Source organism: Antennarius striatus, chromosome 14 (assembly GCF_040054535.1).
Source record: "Antennarius striatus isolate MH-2024 chromosome 14, ASM4005453v1, whole genome shotgun sequence".
NCBI lineage: Eukaryota > Metazoa > Chordata > Actinopteri > Lophiiformes > Antennariidae > Antennarius > Antennarius striatus.
This window is the reverse complement of record NC_090789.1, coordinates 157,056-184,393: the sequence shown is the minus strand read 5'-3', so window position 1 is coordinate 184,393 and position 27,338 is coordinate 157,056. Positions and strand designations below refer to the sequence as shown.

The following is a 27,338-nucleotide window of genomic DNA, read 5'->3' as shown; positions in this document are numbered from 1 at the left end:
AAGGTGTGAAGGTTCTGTGTCCAGCTCAGCCTGACTGATCTGTGTGATCCGTCTCCAAGGTGCTCCAGGGGACGGAGAACAGCGTGGAGCTGAACTACCTCAACTCCCTGACCGAGTACCAGGTGGCAGTTTTTGCCATCTACCACAGCTCCGCCAGTGAGGCCCTGAGAGGAAGCGCCACCACCCGTGAGTTAAAGCCACACCGTCACCCCCCACCATTACCCGTCTCTCCTGGGGCAAATGAAAAGGGTTCCAGCAGCTCAGGTCCGATTCCTGGAACCACAGGTCGCTCTGAAACGTCACCAGTGGGCAGAATTAGCTTCAGCCTCGGGGAACGGGGCAGCAAGAGGGTGAGGGGTAGATGAGGAAGACACCGGGGTAGAAGAGGAAGACACCGGGGTAAAAGAGGAAGACTCTGGATTTGGGTTGGGGTCAGACCCTGAGGGGTGACCCAGCTGACCTGTTTGCAGTGGCGCTGCCGATGGTGGACGACCTGCAGCTGTTGGACATCACCCACAGCACCATGAGAGTTCACTGGAACGCCGCCGCCGGGTCCTCTGGGTACATGATCCTCTACGCCCCCCTGACCGACGGAGACCCCGCCGACGAGAAGGAGGTGAGGACAGTGTGCTGATATCACTTCCTGCTTGTTTTACAGTTGTTTAAATATCTTAACTACTTCCTGTTTCCTGCTGGTTGCCTTCAGGTGTGTGGGGGGGTTTAGTTCTCTACCAGCTGATAGTGAGAGGAAATCCTCCTTCAGAGATCTCTCATGATGGAGGGGTGATGATGTCAATGATGTGTGCTTGGCCTGCGTCCTGACTGCACCTGTGTCCTGACTGCACCTGTGTCCTGACTGCACCTGTGTCCTGACTGCACCTGTGTGCTGTTTGCGCCTGTGTCCAGACTGCACCTGTGTCCTGACTGCACCTGTGTCCTGACTGCACCTGTGTCCTGACTGCACCTGTGTGCTGTTTGCACCTGTGTCCTGACTGCACCTGTGTGCTGTTTGCGCCTGTGCCTGCAGGTGAAGGTGGAGGCCTCGGTGGACGAGGTGGAGCTGGAGGGCCTGACCCCGTCCACTGAGTACACGGTGACGGTGTACGCCATGTATGGAGAGGAGGCCAGCGACCCCATGACCGGCCAGCAGACCACACGTGAGTCACGGAGCCACGCCCCTTAGCTCCTCCTCAGCGGCTTTGCCATGTAGCTAGCGTCATCCCCTTCAGCTGTTCTCAGAAATGTCCCGGCTCCCTAAAGACACAGACCCTTACCTGGGGGGGTCTGGGTTCTAAAGATCCGAGTGGAGGACCAGGAAGACGTCCGGTGGTGGATGAGCTCCATCAGGTTTCAGCTGCTTGCTTTGTGGGGCAGTGGCGCCACCTGGACCCCGGTCTGGGTTCAGTTTGTTCTGGACTCCATCTGGGTCCTGTTTTTCTGGACCTGGTCTGGGTTCTGTTTGTTCTGGACCGCTTGTTGGACTGAAACCTGAACCCGTCTGAGGGTTCCTGAGGTCCAGTCGTGGTGATGTCGACGTTTAGGGTTAGGGGTTAGGGGTCAGGGGTTAGGATTAGGGTTAGGGTTAGGGTTTAGGGGTTGGGGGTTAGGGGTTGGGGGTTAGGGTTAGGAGTTGGGGGTTTGGGGTTTGGGGTTAGGGGTTGGGTTAGGGCTTTGGGGTTAGGGGTTGTGGGTTAGGGTTAGGGTTAGGGGTTGGGGGTTTGGGGTTGGGGGTTAGGGGTTTGGGGTTGGGGGTTAGGAGTTTGGGGTTGGGTTAGGGTTAGGGGTTAGGGGTTGGGGGTTTGAGGTTAGGGGTTAGGAGTTTGGGTTGGGTTAGGGTTATCCTATTTCATCCTTTCACTGCCCTGCAGTGAAAGGATGATGACGTCCTGGTGAGTGATGATGACGGTTTAAGGAGCAGGTTCTTCCTCCCCCATCTCTCACCCTCTCTCTCACCCCGTGGTCCTCCAAATCTCCCCCCAGTGCCCCTGACGCCGGCGTCGGACCTGCGGTTCTCCGATGTGGACCACAGCTCTGCTCGTGTCTCCTGGGCCTCCAGCTCCAGGATGATCCGGGGCTACCGGCTCATGTACGTCCAGACCAACGGCGTCCAGACCAATGAGGTGAGAGCAGCTCCGGCCCCGGCCAATGGGCTCTGGGGGCCGGACTCAGACGTTCTTCTCCCTGCCCGCAGGTGGAGGTGGGACCCGTGACCCGCTGGTGGCTCCAGAACCTGACGTCCCTGACGGAGTACACGGTGGGGGTGTTCGCCCTGTACGACGAGGGCCAGGCCGACCCCGCCACCGCCAGCTTCACCACAGGTGGGCGTGGCCAGCTTTACCACAGTTGGGCGTGGCCAGCTTCACCACAGGTGGGCGTGGCCAGCTTCACCACAGGTGGGCGTGGCCAGCTTCACCACAGGTGGGCGTGGCCAGCTTCACCACAGGTGGGCGTCGCCCCCACACCCACTGGTTCTGTTCCCTCCTGACTGGTTCGCTCCATGGTTGGGAGTTGAACCCATAACCCCCCGGTGGTCTGAACAAATGTTGAAGACGGAACAACATGGAGGGGCTCCTCCTCTGCTGTGTTCTCCCCCGTCTCTTTGGGTCTCACTGGTTCTTCCCCTCCTCCCTCTGGTCTTTGTTCAGCCCCCGTCCCGGACCCACTGGACCTGAGGACCAGTGATGTTTCTACCGACAGCTTCCGGGTGTCCTGGCGACACCCGGCCTCTGACGTGGTCCTGTACCGGCTCACCTGGACGCCCACCGACTGGGGCGACGGCGAGGAGGTGGGTGGTCCTTCGGGGTCCGTCCGGGTCTGAGGCGGTCACCCAGACTGGGGTCTTCTCCTGCGGTGTCAGGGTTTGGGTCGCGGCGGTGCCCGGTGGGCGTGCTGAACTGGGGGTCTGAAAACCGTCCGTCTGTTCCAGGTGGTTCTGGACGGGGACACCGACACCTTCCTGATCACGGGCCTGAAGCCCAGCGCCGAGCATGAGGTCCTCCTGACCGCCGTCTACAGCGGCGGCGTGGAGAGTGACGAGGTCATTGCCGTGGAGACCACTGGTAAAGACGCCCTCTGACGGGACACGCCCAGTGGGCGGGGCTCTGTCACTAATGTCTGTCCCCTTGTCCTCCAGCAGAAATATTGACTACCGTTGCCACGACAACCACCGCCACCGAAGGTAAACATGCTAATCAGTCCTAACCCCACCCATCACCAGTGGTGACCCGTCGCGGGTCGCGACCTGTTGGCGGGTCGCGACCTGTCGGCCGGTTGTCAGGAGTGTCTTAGAGAAACAGACAGGGTTAGTGGACCACAGGTGGACTCTGACCTCGCCCAGTGACCTCTCCCTGTAACCTCATCCTGTGACCTCGTCTAGTGACCTCTCCCTGTGACCTCATCCTGTGACCTCTCCCTGTGACCTCACCCTGTGACCTCACCCTGTGACCTCATCCTGTGACCTCACCCTGTGACCTCACCCTGTGACCTGATCCTGTGACCTCTCCCTGTGACCTTGCCCTATGACCTCAACCTATGACCTCACCCTGTGACCTCGCCCTGTGATCTTGTGACCCTGCAGCTCCCCGGTTGGCCCTGGGGACCCTGTGGGTGGGGGAGGAGACCCCCTTCAGCCTGCGGGTGTCCTGGCAGCCAGTCGCCCTGAACGTCCAGCACTACCGGCTGAACTACGTCAGCACCAGGGGGGACCGGGCAGAGGAGACGGTGAGACCAGCGCCACCTTTTGCCCCCTTGTCCCCTCTTACCCCAACTTTGTCCCCCCCTTGTCCCACCCTTGCCCCCCCTTCCTGGTGTTGTCCCGTGTTCCTGATGGTGGCGCTACGATGAGCGGCTAGCACTACAGAGAGCAGCTAGCGCTATAGCTATAGGTTCTATTCCAGTGGTTCTACACCACTGGAGGGGTGTGGATTGGGGTGATGGCTACAGGTTCTACTGTCAGGGTTCTACTGGGTCAGCACACATCATGTAGAGTCTGAACGTTCCTGACAGGTAGTGGCTGAAGCGTCTGACGTCCGCAGTCGTGTATCATCCCTCGTGTGGGAGGGGCGTGGGGTATGGACCCCAGACGTGTGTTTGACTGACTGGTGATGATTTTGACTGACTGGTGATGTGTTTGACTGACTGGTGATGTGTTTGACTGACTGGTAATGTGACTCTGACTGTTGGTTCTGGTCCGGTCCTGCAGACGATGGCGCCGGCGGGTCAGAACAGCCTCGTCCTGCAGCCACTGCTGTCGGACACCGAGTACAAGATCGCCATCACTCCTGTTTACCCCGACGGAGACGGGCCGACCTCGGCCCTCACGGGACGAACGCGTAAGTGGCTCCTGCTCGTCGGTCCACTGGGGGCCGCTGTAAGTGGGTTGTGAACACATTTTGTTCCATTGGGGGGGCGCTGTGAACGAACACCCCCCCTGTGGAACAACCCTAACCCTTCTTCACCTTCCTCCTCCTCTGCAGAGCAAAACGTGATGAAATGTCTTCTCCGCTTCTTCCTCAGTTCCTCTGTCAGGACCGAGGAACCTGCGGGTGTCGGAGGAATGGTACAACCGCTTCAGGATCAGCTGGGACGTCCCCCCGACGCCCATCATGGGCTACAGGGTCGTCTACCAGCCCGTGTCGGGTAACCAGCACTCATAGACTCTCAGCCTGGGCTGGAACCCGGAACCTGTCAGAGGGTCAGAACCCGTCAGAGACTCAGAACCCGTCAGAGGGTCAGAACCCGTCAGAGGGTCAGAACCCGTCAGAGGGTCAGAATCCATCACAGGGTCCAGATACCATCAGAGGGTTCAAAACCAGTCAAAGGGTTCAGAACCCATCGGAGGGTCCAGAAACCATTAGAAGGTCCAGAACCCATCGGAGGGTCCAGAACCCATCGGAGGGTTCAGAACCCACCAGAGGGTTCAGACCAGTGGTCTCTAGTCCAGCAGAGGACACGAGCAAGAGGTCTGTGGCTCCAGGAGGTCCTTCACTGGACCCACCTGTGAAGGACCTTTAGAATGATCTGTGTCCACGCAGCCTCAGACCACAGCTAGGGGGTGGTTTCCTGATGATGAAGGTCTGAGATGACTCCTCCACCTTGTGGCCATGCATCAGATCCCGGACCGGTTTCAGATGTCCTGTTGTCCGGGAATGGAACCAGTAGAAACCACCCCAGACAGACCTCCAGTTCCCCTCTTCTTTCCTGCCTGTATATTTCCTTCCATCGCCGTTCATTCGGACTGGCAGGAACTCTCTGACCGTGTATCTTCGTGACCCCCCCTCTGCAGCTCCTGGAGCAGCTCTGGAGACCTTTGTGGGAGAGGATGTGAACACCATGCTGATCGTCAACCTGCTGAGCGGGACGGAGTACAGCGTCAAGGTCATCGCCTCCTACACCACCGGGTCCAGCGAGGCTCTTTCAGGGAGGGCCAAGACCTGTAAGTTCGGGTCCTGAACCCCTAAACCCAACCCTAACCCCTAAACCCTAACCCTACCCTAACCCTAAGTCCTAAATCCAGTTCCATCCCTGACCCCTAAACCCAACCCTACCCTGACCCTAACCCCTAACCCCCACCCTAAACCTAAACCTAAACTCAGGGTCACACACCTGGACCGGTGCCTCAGGGTCACACACCTGGACCGGTGCCTCAGGGTCACACCTGCTGGAGGACGGTCTAACCCGATGGAAGTGGTTCTGGTCCGCCGTCAGTAGGACATGGGTTCCAAAGACCCATCTGTAAATGCTGTGCGATTGTTTGGAGACTCCGACTCTGAGACTCTGTACGGCGGTCAGAGGACGGAGCTCTGCCTTTACCCGAGCCTTTTTTGTGATGATCATGGTCGCTGTCAGAGGAAGTCCTGAAATGGAACCTGAACATGAACCGGGTCCCCCTCTCTGTCTGCAGTGTCGCTGGCCGTGACCAAGGTGAGCGCCTACCAGGTGAGGATGACCGGTCTGTGTGCCCAGTGGCAACCTCTGCGACACGCCAGCGCCTACCGGGTGGTCATCGAGTCGCTGCTCAGTGAGTAAACACACTGGTCTGTGTCGCGTAGGCCCCGCCCACAGCTCACGCTCAGTCGCTATTGGCTGGTGTTGGTGTTCTGCTGATGCTGGTACAGAGTCTCTGGACTCATTCTGACTCTAGAACCTCCAGGAGAACCCTAACTCCCACAAACATGTTCTTCTGGAGACTCTTCACCGCCATCTCCCGTGGTAACAGCTTGATGGGACGTGTTGGGGTGTTTCCATCTTCTTCCTCCAGCTGCCAGGAGCCTGAAATTCCTCTCCAGTTCTGGTTAGCCCTGGCCAGAAGGTGTGTTTTCTGGGTGTTCTCCTGGTGTTCTCCTGGCGTTCTCCAGGTGTTCTCCTGGTGTTCTCCTGGCGTTTTCCAGGTGTTCTCCAGGTGTTCTCCAGGTGTTCTCCAGGTGTTCTCCTGGTGTTCTCCTGGCGTTTTCCAGGTGTTCTCCAGGTGTTCTCCAGGTGTTCTCCTGGTGTTCTCCTGGTGTTCTCCTGGTGTTCTCCAGGTGTTCTCCAGGTGTTCTCCTGGTGTTCTCCTGGTGTTCTCCTGATGTTCTCCTGGTGTTTACCAGGTGTTTTCCAGGTGTTCTCCAGGTGTTTTCCAGGTGTTCTCCTGGTGTTCTCCTGGTGTTTTCCAGGTGTTCTCCAGGTGTTTTCCAGGTGTTCTCCAGGTGTTCAAGAGGTGTTCTCCAGGTGTTCTCCGGGTGTTCTCCAGGTGTTCTCCAGGTGTTTTCCAGGTGTTTTCCAGGTGTTCTCCAGGTGTTTTCCAGGTGTTCTCCAGGTGTTTTCCAGGTGTTCTCCAGGTGTTTTCCAGGTGTTCTCCAGGTGTTCAAGAGGTGTCTCCAGGTGTTCTCCGGGTGTTCTCCAGGTGTTCTCCTGGTGTTTTCCAGGTGTTCTCCAGGTGTTCAACAGGTGTTCTCCTGGTGTTCTCCTGGTGTTTTCCAGGTGTTCTCCTGGTGTTCTCCTGGTGTTCTCCTGGTGTTTTCCAGGTGTTCTCCAGGTGTTTTCCAGGTGTTCTCCAGGTGTTCAACAGGTGTTCTCCTGGTGCTCTCCTGGTGTTCTACACATGTTCTCCTGCTGCAGTAGCGACAGGAGATAACGGCGTCACGTTTGTGTTTCTCCTGCAGACGGGCAGAAGCAGGAGGTGAAGCTGAGTGGAGGAACCAGCAGACACTGCTTCACCTCCCTGAAGCCCGACACCCACTTCAAGATCAGTGTTTACGCCCAGCTGCAGGACGGGACCGAAGGTCCTGCCGTCACCGTCACCGAGACGACACGTAAGCCCCGCCCCAGCACACCTGACATGATGATGTCACACTTCAGTGGCAGGAACTCTGACCACAAGAACAGAGGTGGAGGTGGGGTGTGTGACGGGTGAAGGTTATGTGTGACGGGCGAGACTGTGTGACGGATGGAGGTGCAGTGTGTGACAGGTGGAGGTGGGGTGTGTGATGGGTGGAGCTGGGGATGTGACGGGTGGAGGTGGGGGTGTGACAGGCGGATGTCATTTGTGTGACAGGTGGAGCTGGGGGTGTGACGGGTGGAGGTGGGGGTGTGACGGGTGGAGGTGGGGTGTGTGACGGGTGGGGGTGTGACGGGTGGAGGTGGGGTGTGTGACGGGTGGAGGTGGGGTGTGTGACGGGTGGAGGTGGGGTGTGTGACGGGTGGAGGTGGGGTGTGTGACAGGCGGATGTCATTTGTGTTACAGGTGGAGCTGGGGTTGTCACGGGTGGAGGTGATGTGTGTGACGGGTGGGGGTGGTATAACAGGTGGAGGTGCAGTGTGTGACAGGCGGATGTTGTGTGTGTGACGGATGGAGGTTGGGTGTGTGACAGGTGGAGCTGGGGGTGTGACGGGTGGGGGTTGTGTGTGACAGCTGGAGGTGGGGCATGAGATGGATGGAGGTCAGGTGTGTGACGGGTGGAGGTGGGGCATGTGATGGGTGGAGGTGGGGTGTGTGACGGGTGGGGGTGGAGTTTGTGACAGGTGCAGGTTATGTGTGACGGGTGGAGGTGGGGCTTGAGACGGGTGGAGGTTAGGTGTGTGACGGGTGGAGGTGGAGCGTGTGACCGGTGGAGGTGGGGTTGTGATGGGTGGAGGTGGGGTGTGTGACGGGTGGGGGTGGAGTTTGTGACAGGTGCAGGTTATGTGTGACAGGTGGAGGTGGGGCTTGAGACGGGTGGAGGTGGAGCGTGTGACGGGTGGAGGTGGGGCTTGAGACGGGTGGAGGTGGAGCGTGTGACGGGTGGAGGTGGAGCGTGTGACGGGCGGAGGTGGGGCATGAGACGGGTGGAGGTTGAGTGTGTGACGGGTGGAGGTCAGGTGTTTGACGGGTGTTTCTGTGTTTGTGTCCAGTCCCCGTTCCAACCCCCGCACCGACCAGACCCCCGACAACCACGCCTTTACCCACAATCCCCCCTGCTAAAGAAGGTGAGAGGCGCTCTTCGGCCCCGCCCACACGGGTGCACCTGGTTTAGTGACTCCTCCCCCTCCAGTCTGCAGGGCGGCCCGAGCCGACCTGGTCTTCCTGGTGGACGGCTCCTGGAGCATTGGCGACGACAACTTCCTGAAGATCGTCCGTTTCCTGTACAGCACCAGCGGCGCCCTGGACCGGATCGGTCCGGACGGCACCCAGGTGCCTGGGGGGGCTCGTCCGTCCACCTGAGGTACTGTTGCCATGGTGACGTGTGTTTCCTGTCCGTCAGGTGGCCATTGTCCAGTTCAGTGATGACGCCCGGACCGAGTTCACGCTCAACTCGCACGACGACAAGGAGCGACTGCTGGACGCCATCAACCGCATCGCCTACAAGGGGGGCAACACCAAGACAGGTGAGTTTGAGCAGAACTGAGGAAGCTCTGCCTCCAACCATCTGAACCCGCCTCCAACCATCTGAACCCGCCTCCAACCATCTGAACCCGCCTCCAACCATCTGAACCTGTGAAGCACGTTGAGGACTGATGTTCAGTCAGCAGCAGGTCACAGGTTGTTCTGGTCCAAGAGGAACCCCCTGCTGCTTGAAACAGCAGCTCCTGCTATCAGGAGGCAGCGGCGCAGGGTCATCAATCGTCTATCAGGAAGCAGCGGCGCAGGGTCATCAATCGTCTATCAGGAGGCAGCGGCGCAGGGTCATCAATCGTCTATCAGGAGGCAGCGGCGCAGGGTCATCAATCGTCTATCAGGAAGCAGCGGCGCAGGGTCATCAATCGTCTATCAGGAGGCAGCGGCGCAAGGTCATCAATGGTCTCCTTGCAACACGTCTTCAGGATCACGTGAAACGAAGCGTAGAGGAGCTGTAGGACTTCCTGTTTGCCTCTGATGCTGGTTGGATGACGGTTCTGATGTATCTGTCCAATCAGGTCGAGCCATCCAGCACGTGAAGGAGAACATCTTCACGGTGGAGGGCGGAGTCAGGAGGGGCGTCCCCAAGGTCCTGGTGGTCCTGACCGACGGCCGCTCCCAGGACGACGTCACCAGGGTCTCCAAGGAGCTGCAGATGGAAGGTGAGCTCAGCGGCGGCGTGACGCCGCGTCAGGTGCGGTAGTCCTGGTCGTATCGGATCTGACAGCCGTCTGACTCTACACACACACGTGCCAACACGTGCTAGCGTGTTCTAAGGCATGTTGATGACATGTAAACAGGAAGTTCCTGTCGTATCGTTTGGGGGCCACTGAACTCCTCATGGGGCCTGAAGCGCGTTTCTCCCTGTGGGACACCCAATGACCATTGCATTGGGGGTCAGTCTGGAGCTGATCCAGACCCCCTGGCCCCCCACATCACAACATTCATCCAAAGCCACAGAAGGACGGGTCTCTGTGTGGCCTGAAGCCCTTCTTCCTGTTGAAGCCCTTCTTCCTGTTGAAGCCCTTCTTCCTGTTGAAGCCCTTCTTCCTGTTGAAGCCCTTCTTCCTGTTGAAGCCCTTCTTCCTGTTGAAGCCCTACTTCCTGTTGAAGCCCTTCTTCCTGTTGAAGCCCTTCTTCCTGTTGAAGCCCTTCTTCCTGTTGAAGCCCTTCTTCCTGTTGAAGCCCTTCTTCCTGTTGAAGCCCTCTCTTCCCGTCTACTTCCTGTTAGGCTACATCGTGTTCGCCATCGGCTTTGCGGATGCTGACTACGGCGAGCTGGTGAGCATCGCCAGCAAACCCAGCGACAGACACGTCTTCTTTGTGGACGACCTGGACGCCTTCAAGAAGATCGAGGAGAAGCTGGTGACCTTTGTCTGCGAGGCGGCGACGGCCAGTGAGTAGCCAGAACCAACATGTGGGCGGGGCGTGGTTACCTGGTGACGTGTTTTAATCCAACGCTATGGTTCGGTTGCAGCTTGTCCGTCCGTCCTGATGAGCGACAGCATGACACCAGGTAGACAAACCGCCACACCTCGTTCACCTGGTCACAGCAGTGACGTGTGCGACGCTAGCATGTAGATGCTAACCACGCTAGCCCTTTGTCATGTGACGATGAGCACCAACACGTTTCTTCATGTTCTCCTGTGTCCGCGTCAGGGTTTCGCATGATGGAGCTGTTCGGGCTAGAGGAGGACCGCTACAGCAGCGTGTCTGGTGTCTCCATGGTAACGGGCACCTTCAACACCTTCCCCTGCTTCCACCTGCACAGGGATGCTAACCTGTCACAGCCGACCAGGTGGGTGGACACCATTGTCAGAGTGGGTAATGTCATCGTCAGAGTGGGTGGGGCCACATTGACACAATTGTGTCTCTAACCCCCCAGCTGGTGATGACATGATGTTTTGGTTGGCAGCTCAGGAAGTGGGTTAGTGATGGTGGGCTGTGAACTGATGGCGGGCTGTGATGTCATGGCGGGCGGTGATGTCATGGTGGGTGGTGATGTCATGGCAGGCTGTAATGTCACGGCAGGCTGTGATGTCATGGTACGCTGTGATGTCATGGCAGGCTGTGATGTCACGGCAGGCTGTGATGTCATGGTAGGAGGTGATGTAATGGCGGGCTGTGGACTGATGGCGGACTGTGATGTCATGGCGGGCTGTAATGTCATGGCGGGTGGTAATTTCACGGCGGGCTGTGATGTCATGGCGGGCGGTGAACTGATGGCGTCTGGTGTTGCAGGTTCGTCCACCCTGAAGGCCTGCCCTCGGACTACACCGTCACCCTGCTGTTAAGGCTGCTGCCCGACACCCCAGAGGAACCCTTTGCCCTCTGGGAGATCCTGAACCAGAACCACGAGCCGCTGGTGGGCCTCATCCTGGACAGTGAGTCACATGTTGTTCTTCCCACAGCTGTGAACCAATCAGAGTGGAGCACTGACAGATCAGCACTGGTCTAACACTGGTTGGCATGAGCAGAGGTCCGGTCCCAGGTGCTGACCAGTTTGGACCGGTATGAACCGGTTTGGACTCGTTTGGACCAGTTTGGAGGGTCCTGTCCCTGGTGCTGACCAGTTTGGACAGGTATGGACCTGTTTGGTTGGTCCTGTCCCTGGTGATGACCGGTTTGAACCAGTTTGGATGGTCCTGTCCCTGGTGCTGACCGGTTTGGACCAGTATGGACCAGTCTGGTCGGTCCAGCCTCTGGTGCTGACCTGTGCTTTGTGACTTCCTGCAGGCGGAGGAAAGACGCTGACATTCTTCAACCAGGACTACCAAGGGCAGTTCCAGACGGTGACCTTTGACGGGCCGGAGATCTCCAAACTGTTCTACGGCAGCTTCCATAAGGTCAGCGCCAGCTGGGTGTCGGCCTGACGATCAGTTGATCGATCGGTGATGTTTTGTTACACGAAGCATTGATTTCAGGTAGAAAGGAGCTTTTAGCAGCTGCAGCCAACATTGGCATGAATACTGCATCTGATGGGTTAGGGTTAGTGTTACCCGGGTCCAGAACCCAATGACATCCTGGTACCTGAATATAACGACATCCCGGTACTCAAACCCAAAGACACCTGGTAGCTGAACCCAATAACACCCCGGTACCTGAACCCAACGACACCCCGGTACCTGAACCCAGCGAAAACCCGGTACCTGAACCCAACGACACCCCGGTACTTGAACCCAATGACACCCCGGTACCTGAACCCAACGACACCCCGGTACCTGAACCCAACGACACCCCGGTACCTGAACCCAACGACACCCCGGTACCTGAACCCAACGACACCCCGGTACCTGAACCCAACGACACCCCGGTAGCTGAACCCAATGACACCCCGGTACCTGAACCCAATGACACCCCGGTACCTGAACCCAACGACACCCCTGTACCTGAACCCTATGACACCCCGGTACCTGAACCCTATGACACCCCGGTACCTGAACCCTATGACACCCCGGTACCTGAACCCAATGACACCCCGTTACCTGAACCCAATGACACCCCGTTACCTGAACCCAATGACACCCCGTTACCTGAACCCAATGACACCCTAGTTCCTGAAGCCAATGACACCCCGTACTTGAACCCAATGACATACCAGTTCCTGAACCTAATGACACTCTGGTACCTGAGCCCAACAACACACGGTACCTGAACCCAATGACACCCTGGTACCTGAAACCAACTACACCCTGGGTGGAGCTCTGACATGAGCCTGTGGCACCCTGAGCCTTAACCAGGTCAACTGTGTGGCATTGTGACCAGATTTATATATCTGGACCTTACATCCTCCAGACATAGCAGAGACTAGAACCCAGACCCAGTCAGGTCAGCCGTGTGGCGTTTGGGTGCCGTGTCAGCGCGGTCGTCTCGGCTGGCTGAGCTGTGACCCTGCATACATGGTGGACTTGAGAACCCTGGAGGACCAGGAGCCACCGTTTGAGATCCATGTTGTAAGGCAGACGATGCCCACGACCCCGTGGGGAGAATGTCTCTGCTGGTCTCCTGAAGTCCTGAACAGATGATCAATCAATCAAGTTTTATTTATATAGCACTTAAGCATAGCAACAGACATTTCAAAGCGCTTTAACAGACAGAAACCCAACTGAACCCTCCAGAGCATCAGAGACAGTGGAGGGAAAAACTCCCTCATTGAGGAAGAAACTCTGGACAGGACCCAGACTCTCTTGGGCGGCCATCCGCCTCGACCGGTTGGGTGGAAAAGAAATCAAAGGAAGATAAGAACAGGGTCAGAGAGAGAGAGACAGAGAGAGAGTGAGACAGAGAGAGAGACAGAGAGAGAGAGAGACAGAGAGAGAGAGACAGAGAGAGAGAGAGAGAGAGACAGAGAGAGAGAGACAGGCCAGAGAGAGAGAGAGACAGAGAGAGACAGAGAGAGAGAGAGACAGAGAGAGAGAGAGAGACAGAGAGAGACAGAGAGAGAGAGACAGATAGAGACAGTATCAATATGGTTCAGGTTGATAAAGTCAAGGCACAATTACAGCTGTGTGGATGACTGTATGGAGGAAGGAGGAGGAAAGGAAGCAGGACCCCAGTCGATGGTTAGGTGAGGGGTGATACTGGTGGATGGGAGGTGTAGGTCCACAGCAGATGGTCCATAGCAGATGGGTGGAATTAAGGGTGAACCTGAGAAAAACCCGTGAGGACATAGAGCACAGAGACTCCAGGGAAGAAGTTTAGTTAGTACGGTGTGATTGGAGACTTGGAGAGTGAGGTCAGAGAGGAGGAGGAGTAACAGAGATGGTTGGAGAGAAGGGGGAGGAGAGAGGAACTCAGTGAGTCTGGATGTTGAGTCTCCACCAGTGTAGGTCTATATGAAAATAAACGTAGTAACCTAAGTTGCCATTAATTGTAAAATTTATGAAAAAGAAAAGTTTTAAGTCTAGTCTTAAATAGTGAGAGGGTGTCTGCCCCCCGAACTGAGGGAGGGGGGTGGTTCCACAATAGAGAGGCTTGATAGCAGAAGGTTCTAGCCCCTGTCCTCATCATCTTCATATTACTACCGCTATATCCGCCGTGGCGGGTCAGGGGGAGCCTATCTTGGCAGCATAGGGCGTGAGGCGGGGGACACTCCGGCACGACGCCAGTGCACCGTGGAGCCACACACAAAGACATACAACCACTCACACACACTCCTTCCTACGGGCAATTTGGAACGGCCAATCAACCTGAAGCACATTTTTCTGGAGGGGGGAGGAAGCCGGAGAACCCGGAGAGAACCCACGCAGACACAGGGAGTGCATGCGAACTCCGCACAGAGACGGACTCGAACCCGGGTCCGCCGTGTTGTGAGGCAGCAGCGCTAACCACTGCGCCACTGTGCCGCCCCTAGCCCCTGTCCTACTAGCACCTGTCCTACTTATATATATTCGTATTTTGTACGAACCAGCAGTAGGCCAGTATGTTGAGAGCGTAATGCTCTAGATGGATTATGTGGGACTAAAGTTCCTTCAGATAGGTTGGTGCCACGAAGGGCTTTGGAAGTGAGGAGGAGTATTTTAAAATCTATCCTAGCTTTCACTGGAAGCCAGTACAGAGAAGCAACACAGGAGAAATATGGTCCCTGGTACTGGTCCTGGTCAGAACCTGGTCTCTGGTACTGGTCCTGGTCAGAACCTGGTCTCTGATACTGGTCTTGGTCAGAACCTGATCTCTGGTACTGGTCCTGGTCAGAACCTGGTCTCTGGTAGTGGTCAGAACCTGGTCTCTGGTGCTGGTCCTGGTCAGAACCTGGTCTCTGGTACTGGTCCTGGTCAGAACCTGGTCTATGGTACTGGTCCTAGTCAGAACCTGGTCTCTGGTGCTGGTCGTGCTGGTCCTGGTCAGAACCTGGTCTCTGGTACTGGTCCTGGTCAGAACCTGGTCTCTGGTAGTGGTCAGAACCTGGTCTCTGGTACTGGTCCTGGTCAGAACCTGGTCTATGGTAGTGGTCAGAACCTGGTCTCTGGTACTGGTCCTGGTCAGAACATGGTCTCTGGTACTGGTCCTGGTCAGAACACGGACAGCAGCATTCTGGATTAGTTGAAGAGTCATCAGCGACTGTTTGGGGCAGCCTGAAAAAAGTGCGTTACAGTGATCTAGTCTGGAAGTGATGAAAGCGTGGATTAATTTCTCTGCTTCATTCCATTTTAAAATATGCCTGATTTTAGCAATGACACCTGGTACTTGAACCTTACGACACCGGGGTGTTGTTAGGTTCAGGTACCAGGACTCAGATGACCTCTGAGTCTCGTCAGAAACGGTTTGAGGCCCTTTGGTTTGTGCTGCTTTGGTCAGGAACTGTGTTCTGATGCTCGTGGCGTGCCGCAGGCGGCGGTTGAACTTCGGATGTGAACCCACAGCCCAGAATACACCGCTGTTCCTCTTTAAACACGATAAATACAGCTGGGTTCTATTCCCGGACACCTTTACACGGCCTGGCCGGGTTTCCGACCCGTCGTCCTCCAGCTGTTGGTTTGATGTTTGGCGTCACCAGACACATCTGAGAGCGTTTGTTGGTTCGCGGCCCTGTCATAATTACAGCCTCCAGAATGTGAGAGTTACACGCAGACGCCTAAGATAGACCCCCAAAGGCGAGGCTGACAGCAGTAGCCACTCATAGCTCACAGGCGGAGCTTCGTCCCTTCGTCCTTACGGTCACGCAACTTCCTGTATGAGTAACCAGAGACCCACAGGAGCCAGTCTGAGTTCCCCTGGTTCTCCACCTGGTTCTCCTCCTGGTTCTCCTGGTTCTCCTCCTGGTTCTCCTCCTGGTTCTCCTCCTGGTTCTCCTCTGGGTGAGGAGCTGTTCCTCCTCTTCTACAACTTTAACTTTTCATTCCATCCACCGTCTCAATGGAAACTTTGGGTCTTACATGGGGCTACAGTTCCGTGCTGATGTTTGTTTGTGTGTTTGTTTGTTGGTTGGTTGGTTGGTTTGTAAGCGGGGTAACAAACCCTGGACTCTGATCGATCAGCTTGCGTCATTGATTGATCCACATTTCCTGTTTCCAGCTCCACGTAGCGATCAGCAAGACCAGCGCCAAGGTGTCCATCGACTGCAAGACGGCCGCCGAGAAGAACATCAACGCCGCCGGGAACATAAGCACCGACGGACAGGAAGTCCTGGGGAGGATGGTCCGGTCCAGGGGGGGGCAGGAGCAGACCGCCCCAGTAACGCAGCACACACACACACACACACACACACACACAGACACACACACACACACACACACACACACACACACACACATACACACACACACACACACACACACACAAGGAGTGTGTTGCTTCTGAACGTCTCCTTGGATCAGAGAGGAATCATTGGTGGTGCACCAACGCTCCTCCTCAGGGGCTGCGATCAGACAACCTGAGACGGCGTGATTCACACTGTTACACCAGCGTGTGGTGGTCCCTCTGGATTCACACTGTTACACCAGCGTGTGGTGGTCCCTCTGGATTCACACTGTTACACCTGCGTGTGGTGGTCACACTGGATTCACACTGTTACACCTGCGTGTGGTGGTCACACTGGATTCACACTGTTACACCTGCGTGTGGTGGTCACACTGGATTCACACTGTTACACCTGCGCATTACCCAATTACATTCCTGGTGCATAACACTAGTGTGTTATGGATGCATTACTGTGTGTTCCACTGGTGTGTTCCACTCTTACACTTGTTACAGTGGTGCGTTACAGTGGTGCGTTACAGTGTTGTGTAACAGTGTTGCGTTGAAATGGTGTGTAAAAGTGTTGTGATACAGTGGTGCGTTACAGTGGTGCATTATAGTGGCGTGTTAGTGGTGCATTACAGTGGCGCGTTACAGTGGTGCGTTACAGTGTTGTTTTACAGTGGTGTGTTACAGTGTTGTGTAATAGTGTTGCGTTACAGTGGTGCGTTACAGTGTTGTGTTACAGTGTTGTGTAATAGTGTTGCGTTACAGTAGTGCGTTACAGTGTTGTGTTACAGTGTTGTGTAATAGTGTTGCGTTACAGTGTTGCGTTACAGTGGTGCGTTAAAGCGGTGCGTTACAGTGTTGTGTTACAGTGGTGCATTACAGTAGTGTGGTACAGTGTTATGTTACGGTAGTGCGTTGCAGTGGCACGTTACAGTGGTGCGTAACAATGTTGTGTTACAGTGGTGCGTTACTGTGGTGCATTGCAGTGGCACGTTACAGTGGTGCGTAACAGTGTTGTGTTGCAGTGGTGCGTTACAGTGGTGCGATACAGTTTTTTACAATGTTTACAGTGGTGCATTACAGTGTTGTGTTACAGTGGTGCATTACAGTGGTGTGTTAGTGTTGTGCTACAGTGTTGTGTAATAGTGTTGCATTACAATGGTGTGTTACCGTGGTGCGTTAGTGTTGTTTTACAGTGGTGTGTTAGTGTTTTTATAGAGGTGCGTTACAGTGTTGTGTTACAGTGTTGTGTAATAGTGTTGCGTTACAGTGTGTTTAACTGTGGTGCGTTACAGTGTTGCTTTACAGTGTTGTGTTACAGTGGTGCATTGCAGCGGTGCGTTACAGTGGTGTGTTACAGTAGTGTGTTGCAGTGGCGGGTTACAGTGGTGCGTAACATTGGTGCGTTACAGTGGTGCATTACAGTGGCGCATTACAGTGGTGGGTTACAGTGTTGTTTTACAGTGGTGCATTACAGTGGTGTGTGACAGTGGTGAGTTAGTGTTGTGTTACAGTGGTGCGTTAGTGTTGTTTTACAGTGGCACGTTACAGTGGTGCGTAACAGTGTTGTGTTGCAGTGGTGCGTAACAGTGGTGCAATACAGTTTTTTTTACAGTGGTGCGTTACAGTGTTGTGTTACAGTGGTGCGTTACAGTGGTGTGTTAGTGTTGTGCTACAGTGTTGTGTAATAGTGTTGCGTTACAGTGGTGTTTAACTGTGGTGCGTTACAGTGTTGCTTTACAGTGTTGTGTTACAGTGGTGCATTGCAGCGGTGCGTTACAGTGGTGTGTTACAGTGTGGTGTTACAGTAGTGCGTTGCAGTGGCGGGTTACAGTGGTGCGTAACATTGCTGCATTACAGTGGTGCATTACAGTGGCGCATTACAGTGGTGGGTTACAGTGTTGTTTTACAGTGGTGCATTACAGTGGTGTGTGACAGTGGTGAGTTAGTGTTGTGTTACAGTGGTGCGTTAGTGTTTTTTTACAGTGGTGCATTACAGTGGTGCGTTACAGTGTTGTGTTACAGTGATGGGTTACAGTTTTTTTTTACAGTGGTGCGTTAGTGTTGTTTTAAAATGGTGCAGTACAGTGTTGTGTTACAGTGGTGCATTACAGGGTTGTGTTACAGTGGTGTGTTACAGTGCTGTTTTATAGTAGTGCGTTACAGTGGCGTGTTAGTGTTGTGTTACAGTGGTGCGTTACCGTGGTGCGTTACAGTGGTGCGTTACAGCGGTGTGTTACAGCGGTGTGTTACAGTAGTGCGTTACAGTGGCGCGTTACAGTGTTGTGTTACAGTGGTGTGTTACAGTGGTACGTTACAGTGTTATGTTACAGTGGTGCGTTACAGTGGTGTGTTACAGCGGTGTGTTACAGTGGTGCGTTACAGTGGTGCGTTACAGTGGTGCGTTACAGTGGTGCGTTACAGTGGTGCGTTACAGTGTTGTGTTACAGTGTTGTGTTATAGTGGTGCGTTACAGTGGAGCGTTACAGTGGAGCGTTACAGTGGAGCGTTACAGTGGTGCGTTACAGTGGTGCGTTACAGTGGTGCGTTACAGTGGTGCGTTACAGCGGTGCGTTACTGGTCACAATCTTAAACTGTGTTCTCTGTCTCTACTACAGTTCCACCTCCAGCTCTTCGACATCATCTGCAGCACCTCGTGGGCCAGCAGAGACAAGTGCTGTGAACTTCCTGGTCTGGTGAGGTCAAAGTTCATTTTCTTGAAAGGACTGCGCTGTCAATCAGACTTTCTGAGTTGCTATGGTTACTGGCTGGAAACCTGAACATAACTTTAGTGTCTTCCTCCAGTGTGTTCCTCCACGCAGGAGATGCTAACACTCAACTGTCGGCAGAGAACTGTGAAACCAGTTGGTTCTTTGTTCTTAATTGGCATTTCAAGCAGGAAGCACTATTTTTTAACCCTTTCAGTGTTGGAGGAGTCCGTCTCTTCCTACTTGGCGTGTTCTAGTAGTTAGTGACGTCATCACATGCTTTCATTCTGTTCTTATCTTCCTGTCACCTCCGCCATGCCGTCATCGTCCAGAGGAAGGAGGCAGACTGCCCCGCCATGCCCAAAGCCTGCACCTGCACCCAGGACAGCAAGGGCCCCCCCGGCCCGGCTGGACCACCTGTGAGGCCCCTGACACAGATCACTTTTTAATTCACTGATTCTTCTCATGTGATCTGAACATGTGACATCACACAGACTTCACATGTTCCCTGAAGCACCTTCATGCTTCCAGCTCGTGTTTGTTGCCTCACATTGTTGTGGTTGGATGTTGACCGTGTACCTCGTTTGTCTAAACAGGGAGGTCCAGGGATCAGAGGGGCCCGTGGGGATCGTGGGGAGCCGGGTCCAGTGGTAAGTTCTGTCGGTTCACAACTATTATGATTCATGTCATCATTTAGCTTCTGCTAAAATGTCTCCTGAAGAACCGGAGACGATATCTAAAAAATAAAAGCATCACCAGGTGTCAGCATCACGTTTGTGTGTCATCTGCATGGAAATGCTATACAATGATGTGAGGGGGTGTGGGCTCTCGCCGTCCTCTGCAGCTCAAAACAGTCACATTAAAAATGTTCAGCGTGGGGTCGCGACCCCCGCTGTAACAGACATGGATCCAAACTGTGTGGCTGCAACATGAGAGGTAGATCCATCAACACACAACTCTTCAGGTCAGGGTTCAGTGTCGCTGGGGCTTCCTGCTCCAGGTTTCATCATGTTCAGTGCAGAAATCACTGGGTCCACATTCAGGTCACTGGGTCCAAGTTCAGGTCACTGGGTCCAGGTTCAGGTGACTGGGTCCAGGTTCAGGTCACTGGGTTCAGGTCACTGGGTCCAGGTTCAGGTGACTGGGTCCACGTTCAGGTCACTGGGTTCAGGTTAAGGTCACTGAGTTCAGGTTTAGGTCACTGGGTTCAGGTCACTGGGTCCACGTTCAGGTCACTGGGTTCAGGTTCAGGTCACTGGGTTTGAGGTCATGGGTTTCAGGTTCAGGTCATTGGGTTCAGGACACTGGGTTCAGGTCCAGGTCACTGGGTTCAGGTCACTGGGTCCACGTTCAGGTCACTGGGTTCAGGTTCAGGTCACTGGGTTCGTGTCACAGGGTTCAGGTTCAGGTCATTGGGTTCAGGTTCAGGTCACTGGGTTCAGGACACTGGGTTCAGGTCCAGGTCACTGGGTTCGGGACACTGGGTTCAGGTCCAGGTCATGATGACCTCATCATGTCACTATCAGCCACTGGACTGTTGAGGAACCGAACAAATCAAACGTGAGCGTGTTCGCCGACAGATACCGGAGCTCAGCAGGACCTCTACGTTCTGTTTGGTGCTACAAGAAGAGAAGGACTGGTGTTACAGATCCGGTCCAGGACCAAAACCTGGGTTACTGGGGGTTTCACCTGGTCTCTGATGAGTCGAGCAAAGCAGGACAAGGTGGCAACAGGATCTTCAGACCTTCAACAACCTGAGATCCTGGTCTGTGAGGAAGACACCAAGTTTACTGCATCAAATACTCCTCCTCTTCCTCCTCTTGAATGGACATAAAGAATCTGTCTGGCAGCAGAGAGGAGCGCAACATCAGAAACGTTGGTGCCCCCATGTGGTGGAGCGGAGAACTGCATGACTGAAGACCATGAAGATCCACGTCTTCCTCAGATCCACGTCCTCTTCAGATCCACGTCGTCCTCAGATCCACGTCGTCCTCAGATCCACGTCTTCCTCAGATCCACGTCTTCCTCAGATCCACGTCCCCCCCAGATCCACGTCTTCCTCAGATCCACGTCTTCTTCAGATCCACGTCGTCCTCAGATCCACGTCGTCCTCAGATCCACGTCTTCAGTCGTTTCTGATCAGGAAGTTCAGATCAAAACAGCGGAGCAACAGAAACAACACGTTGCCATGACAGCTGGTTTACAGAATGACGTCATCAACTCTCTCTCTCCAGGGGGCGACGGGTCCAGAAGGGGAGATTGGTGTACCCGGTCCTCAGGGACCCCAGGGCCCACAGGGGCCCAGTGGACGCTCGATTATAGGACCCCCTGTACGTAGGTTCTAGACTGGTTCTGGCTTCTAGACTGGTTGTGGGTTCTTCACGCTAAAGAACGTCCTGAAAATCTGACTCTAACCTGCAGGGGCCTCCAGGAGAGAGAGGACAGAAAGGAGACGCGGGGCCGCAAGGACCCCAGGTAACGAAACCATCAATAATCAATCAATCAATTGGATGTGAATGAATGGGGGGGGTCTGACCAGACGGACTCAGGACCATCTGTGTGTGTGCGTGCTAGGGCCTGTACATACATACACACGTTGAAGCAGATGGTGCAACACGCTAACGTAGCATTAGCTTGCTGCTACATGACTGTCAACAGTGGTGACCTACAGTGACCTCTGACCTCTGTGTTGCAGGGTGTCGTGGGCCGAGCTGGCGCTCAGGGCAGAGACGGTCCTACGGGTAGCAGGGTGAGTCAAAATGGTTCCCATTCATCTGGATAGATTTGTAACGGTTGAAGACCTGAACATAAGTCCTCCTACCAGAGGGGGCGCCACCTAGAGATGGAGGGGTGTCTGCTGGACCTCCGGCACCACATGACGGACATCCTGTCAGGCCTTTTCTCTGAATCATGGTGTAAATTGATTGACTAGGTTCTATTCACCAGTAGTCACACCACTGGTGCTCATTGTCTCGGTGGGGGCAACCAGTGACCTCTGACCCCAACCCTCTGATCTCCAGGGGCTCCCAGGTAAAGACGGCGAGCCGGGCAGGCAGGGTCCTCCAGGAACAATTGTAAGTCATGAGTTCTACACGTGTGTGAGTCTCCTGCAGCAACATCACCTCACGCCTCTCTGTACTCCTCAGGGGACGCCAGGGGCCCCAGGGGCCCCAGGAAACACTGGCCCGTCAGGAAAAGTGGGAGAACTGGGACCACCGGTGAGTCCAGATGCTGCCCAGTCTGAGTTTGTTTCCAGTCCCCCATCACCTGAGCAGCTTCCTGTACGTCCTGACGGCCCATGTCCCCCCAACCCCCCCAGGATCTAGGACCTCACAGTGGTCTGGGGTTAGGGGTTTAAAGCAGTTTGTGCCTGTTCTACCGGTACTACCGGTTCACGTTTCATGACTGATGTTTCTGTTTCAGGGGCCACCTGGAAGCAAAGGGGATAAAGGTGAACGGGTAAGGAACTACCCCGTGACCCTGGACTTTTTTACTGTGTGAACCTGGACTGTTTCACTGTGTGAACCTGGACTGTTTCACTGTGTGAACCTGGACTGTTTCACCATGTGAACCTGGACTGTTTCACTGTGTGAACCTGGACTGTTTCACTATGTGAACCTGGACTGGTCATTGAGTCTGTTCATCTCTGCGCCCTTCAGGGTGACCTCCAGTCCACAGCGTCGGTCCAGGCCATCGCCCGGCAGGTCTGTGAGCAGCTGATCCAGAGTGAGTTGGACTGAGTCCTGATAGGCTGCTTCTTTCTAACCTGTTGCTAATAGACTGTTAGCAGTTAAAGAGGCTAATATTTTCAGCCAACCCTGCATTTATGTCAGCTTAATCACCACCTGCTTTCAGGCCACATGGCACGATACAACTCCATCCTGAACCACCAGCCCAGTCCACCAGTCTCCATCCGCACCGTTCCAGGACCCCCAGGAGAACCTGGCAGAGCGGGGGCTCCAGGAAATCAGGGAGAGCAGGGACCCTCAGGAAGACCTGGCTTCCCGGGACAGAATGGACAGAATGGGCAGCCTGGAGAAAGAGGTGAAGAAGAGTGTGAACACTTGGTCATGACCCATTGGATCTTTTGACAGCTGACGGCTCCCAGGGTCCAGAAGGTTCCCCACGAAGGACAAGCATCAAATCAGACGCCTGAAGACTAATAACGCATGACTGTGTGTGTGTGTGTTCAGGTCAACCTGGTGAAAAGGGTGACAAAGGATCTCAAGGTGTTGGAGTCCAGGGCCCCCGAGGGCCTCCAGGACCCCCTGGTAACCAGAACCACCCTGAAGCACACCCTACTAGTTCCCCATGGGGTCTTCCTGACTTTCTCGTCTTTCCTCCCAGGTGCCCAGGGGCAGGGCAGATCCGGCAGCCCAGGAGCATCGGGGAGACCCGGAAACCCTGGGCCACCCGGTCGACCTGGGGTACCAGGACCAGTTGGGTCTGCAGGGCCACCGGGTTACTGTGACCAAAACTCCTGTGTGGGCTACAACGTTGGGGGTACGTAGACTCAGCTGCTCAGACCTCAGTGCTGCTTGGATGTGGGATCTTTAGCTTAGCAACAACCTGCAGTTAGCATCCGTGGCTGTTTGCTGGTCTGCTTTGAGCTGTTTGAGTTAAACAGGCTGCATGAGATCAACGTATCCATCACCTTCATGAGATGTGTCAGGATGCAGAACTCTACAAAGAACCTCTGAGACGGGAGAACGTCAACCCTAACCCTAAACCCCTAACCCCTATACGTAACCCCTAAACCCTAACCTCTATACCTAACCCCTAAACCCTAACCTCTATACCTAACCCTAACCGCTATATGTAACCCCTAAACCCTAACCTCTATACCTAACCCTAATCCCTGACCTTAACCCCTAACTCCTAAACCTGACTCCTAACCCCTAACCTTAAATCTTAATCCCTAACCCTAACTCTAAACCGTAACCCTAACCCTGACTCCTCAAAATGCTACATTGATCTCTAGCAGTGAACCCCCCTGTAAAGTGGGGTTCTATCTGAATAGTCTTACAGTGATCAATGGAACCACTGGTGCCAGCATGAGCTCCATCGTGTTAAATGTGAAGGGATGTTCATGTCCATGCTAACCACGTAACAACTCCTGCCTGCAGGCTCGCCGTCACCACATGGAGGCACCGCTGGTTTACTAATCCAGACCAGAGAGTGGGGTTAACTCAAACCTTACTCACCCAGACCAGAGAGTGGGGTTAACTCAAACTTTACTAATCCAGACCAGAGAGTGGGGTTAACTCAAACTTTACTAATCCAGACCAGAGAGTGGGATTAAATCAAATTTTACTAATCCAGACCAGAGAGTGGGGTTAACTCAAACTTTACTAATCCAGACCAGAGAGGGGGGTTAACACAACCCCACTCTCTGGTCTGGATTAGTAAACTCAAATTTTACTAATCCAGACAAGAGAGTGGGGTTAACTCAAATTTTACTAATCCAGACCAGAGAGTGGGGTTAACTCAAACTTTACTAATCCAGACCACAGTGGGGTTAACTCAAACCTAACTAATCCAGACCAGAGAGTGGGGTTAACTCAAACTTTACTAATCCAGACCAGAGAGTGGGGTTAACTCAAACTTTACTAATCCAGACCAGAGAGTGGGGTTAACTCAATTTTACTAATCCAGACCAGAGAGGGGGGTTAACTCAAACTTTACTAATCCAGACCAGAGAGGGGGGTTAACACAACCCCACTCTCTGGTCTGGATTGGTAAACTCAAACTTTACTAATCCAGACCAGAGAGTGGGATTAAATCAAATTTTACTAATCCAGACCAGAGAGTGGGGTTAACTCAAATTTTACTAATCCAGACCAGAGAGCGGGGTTAACTCAAACTTTACTAATCCAGACCAGAGAGGGGGGGTTAACACAACCCCACTCTCTGGTCTGGATTAGTAAACTCAAATTTTACTAATCCAGACCACAGTGGGGTTAACTCAAACCTAACTAATCCAGACCAGAGAGTGGGGTTAACTCAAACCTAACTAATCCAGACCAGAGAGTGGGGTTAACTCAAACACCGACATCTGCTAAATGACAACACGTAAATGTAAATGTTTTCTAGCATGATTGTGAACGATCGTCCTTTCCTGATTTATTCTTCTAGATTACGATCATCCACTCCCTTTTTTTTAAACCACAAGCTTCACCTGCACGCATAAAACCCCATAAACGACAGGAAACAGTTCTACACTTTTTTTTAACCTCACTCCAAAAATCCCATTTGAAAACTGAAGTTTACCAAAATTGTGCCTTTTTCAATGCTGATAATTGTTTCAGAGCTCCTGTTGGAACGTTTCTCATGCAGTCATCATTTAAACGTCCCTGCCCCCTAAGCTCAGTCCATACCCTAACCCTGGTACCACTGCTAACCCTGGTACCACTGCTAACCCTGGTACCACTGCTAACCCTGGTACCACTGCTAACTCTGGTACCACTGCTAACCCTGGTACCGTTGCCACCCCTGGTACCGTTGCTAACCCTGTTCCGTTGCTAACTCTTGTTCCACTGTGTCTCTTGCTGCTTCCTCTCCTCCCGCCTTCTCTTCTGCCTCCCTAACTAATTGAACCCAACAAACCAATCCAAACCCTGGCTTCCTGTGGTGGAGGGGTCGGCCATCTTTGTTTTGGGCTGTCACTGACTGTGTGCCTGTCTGAATGGCGTACTGGCTTGGCTGGCTGGCTGGTTGGTTGGTTGGCAACGCAGAAGGTGATGATGTCACTGACGGCGGCGCTATCCCCCCAGTCCAACTGCCGTCCAACGTCTTCCAGAACTACGGTGAGGTGGAAGAGGACGATCCTTACCGCTACTACCAGCCCAACTACCCGGCCCCGAGGCCTGTGGCCCCTGACGACCCTGCACTCGCCCTGGACGACCTGGAGCTGAGGTCCCCCGGCGTCTACCGCGGCACCCGGAGCCTGGAGGGAGGTCCCAAGAGGAGGCTAAAGAGACCAATGGAATGAGAGGAGGCCCCAGGGGGACGTAGGGTCACTCGCTGCTCCTCATTGGGCAGTCTGGGGCCACTGTGGACGAATCAATAAGTGCCTGATGTAGAGACGGGGTGGGGGTTTCTGCTTGGACTACCTGAGCACCAAAGATGTCCTTGTTGACTGATCTGCTTCATTCGTGTCACTCATGATTTCTATTCATTCATGGGTTAAGAACCATCACCTCCGACAGCTCCGCCCATCGTGTGACCTACCATTACTCTGTTTGAACATTCGGTTTCACTCGTTTCCTGCTGATGGTCTCGCTAGAAGTTAGCCGCCCTGGTCAGTCTTGGTGCAAAGCCACCCGGTCACTCTTAGTCCAAGGCTGCCCCAGTCAGTCTCAGTCCAAAGCCACCCGGTCAGTCTTAGTCCACGCTTCAGTTTAAAGCCACAACCTCCAAGGTCGGGCCAGATCGGGATCCAGATCCAGTTCCACATAATTCAGACCCATCACTCGAGACCCTAACCCTCCACAAAACTCAGTCAAAATTCAGAGTTAATTTTTTATGAAAGCAAACGTGAGCCCTCATTGGCTGAATTCACATCATGATGATTATGATGATGATGGTGATGATGATTATGATGATGATGGTGATGATGATTATGATGATGATGGTGATGATGATGAAGATGGTGATGATGATGATGGTGGTGATGATGATTATGATGATGATGGTGATGCTGGTGATAATGACCCCTCCATTCCCGTTGACTCACACACAGCCTCGGATGCTAACGTCGGATAAGCCGCGTCCTCTCAGAGCTACGTCCAGCTGTGAGCGTTGCCCCGCCCCCTCTTCAAGCTAGCTCCAAAGAGGCGGGGCAGGTATTTATGCTTGCATGTTTCTGTTCCTTTATTTCTAATGTAGCCGTGTTAGCATTCCATTAGCCGTCGACACGTTAGTGTTCCATTAGCCATTGGTAAGTTAGCGTTTCATTAGCTGTTGACATGTTAGCATTCCATTAGCCATTGATATGTTAGCGTTCCATTAGCCATTGATACGTTAGCATTTCATTAGCTATCGACACGTTAGGGTTTCATTAGCCGTCAACACGTTAGTGTTCCATTAGCCGTCGACATGTTAGCATTCCATTAGCCGTCAACACGTTAAGGTTCAATTAGCCGTCAACACGTTAGCATTACATTAGCTGTCGACACATTAGCGTTCCATTAGCCGTCAACACGTTAGCGTTACATTAGCTGTCGACACATTAGCGTTCCATTAGCTGTCAACACGTTAGCGTTCCATATAACTTTGTGTTTACTGTAACAGCGTAAGCTGGAGCCGCAGCTCCCTACCGGGTCACTTCCCTTCGGACAGATCCGCCCCCATTTCGCCGTGACGACCCACCGGCGCTATCGGGTTAGCTCCACGTGGTCTGTCCGTCTGACGTGAGAACAGCCCACGACTCTGACTCAAACCTTCAGGCGGTGTCATTGCTGGAGTTCAGTCCTCAACTGAGAACACACACTTTTGTTTCCATCGACTCGTCTGATTGGATAAAATCAAAGTAATTTATTTTTAATTACTTGGTGTGAATTTCCTCAGAACAATAAAACTGAAGTACACCA

The 27,338-nt window shown here is 53.9% G+C and overlaps 1 protein-coding gene across 5 annotated transcripts in view; it reads left to right on the top strand.

The window, feature by feature from the left end:
- The window catches only part of LOC137607240 (collagen alpha-1(XIV) chain-like), a 41,355-nt gene extending 14,017 nt beyond the window's left edge, over positions 1–27,338 (top strand). The window contains exons 11-48 of one of the 5 annotated variants that reach the window (XM_068332857.1): positions 60–186; positions 471–616; positions 1,028–1,157; positions 1,981–2,120; positions 2,192–2,318; positions 2,646–2,785; positions 2,927–3,059; positions 3,137–3,178; positions 3,578–3,720; positions 4,202–4,331; positions 4,516–4,638; positions 5,285–5,434; positions 5,903–6,019; positions 7,143–7,292; positions 8,371–8,445; positions 8,511–8,650; positions 8,721–8,844; positions 9,373–9,516; positions 10,086–10,250; positions 10,332–10,370; positions 10,514–10,652; positions 11,096–11,238; positions 11,591–11,700; positions 15,869–16,027; positions 18,658–18,735; positions 19,080–19,166; positions 19,344–19,397; positions 20,982–21,077; positions 21,169–21,222; positions 21,443–21,496; positions 21,768–21,821; positions 21,894–21,965; positions 22,171–22,206; positions 22,407–22,473; positions 22,603–22,791; positions 22,941–23,018; positions 23,095–23,250; positions 25,482–27,338. In XM_068332857.1, coding sequence (XP_068188958.1) covers positions 60–186; positions 471–616; positions 1,028–1,157; positions 1,981–2,120; positions 2,192–2,318; positions 2,646–2,785; positions 2,927–3,059; positions 3,137–3,178; positions 3,578–3,720; positions 4,202–4,331; positions 4,516–4,638; positions 5,285–5,434; positions 5,903–6,019; positions 7,143–7,292; positions 8,371–8,445; positions 8,511–8,650; positions 8,721–8,844; positions 9,373–9,516; positions 10,086–10,250; positions 10,332–10,370; positions 10,514–10,652; positions 11,096–11,238; positions 11,591–11,700; positions 15,869–16,027; positions 18,658–18,735; positions 19,080–19,166; positions 19,344–19,397; positions 20,982–21,077; positions 21,169–21,222; positions 21,443–21,496; positions 21,768–21,821; positions 21,894–21,965; positions 22,171–22,206; positions 22,407–22,473; positions 22,603–22,791; positions 22,941–23,018; positions 23,095–23,250; positions 25,482–25,738 — 4,368 coding nt within the window. In that variant the 3' untranslated portion in view covers positions 25,739–27,338. Of the gene's footprint in view, positions 1–59; positions 187–470; positions 617–1,027; positions 1,158–1,980; positions 2,121–2,191; positions 2,319–2,645; positions 2,786–2,926; positions 3,060–3,133; positions 3,179–3,577; positions 3,721–4,201; positions 4,332–4,515; positions 4,639–5,284; positions 5,435–5,902; positions 6,020–7,142; positions 7,293–8,370; positions 8,446–8,510; positions 8,651–8,720; positions 8,845–9,372; positions 9,517–10,085; positions 10,251–10,331; positions 10,371–10,513; positions 10,653–11,095; positions 11,239–11,590; positions 11,701–15,868; positions 16,028–18,657; positions 18,736–19,079; positions 19,167–19,343; positions 19,398–20,981; positions 21,078–21,168; positions 21,223–21,442; positions 21,497–21,767; positions 21,822–21,893; positions 21,966–22,170; positions 22,207–22,406; positions 22,474–22,580; positions 22,792–22,940; positions 23,019–23,094; positions 23,251–25,481 lie in introns of those variants that run through there. The other 4 variants (XM_068332858.1, XM_068332856.1, XM_068332859.1 and 1 more) reach the window with 4 other exon arrangements.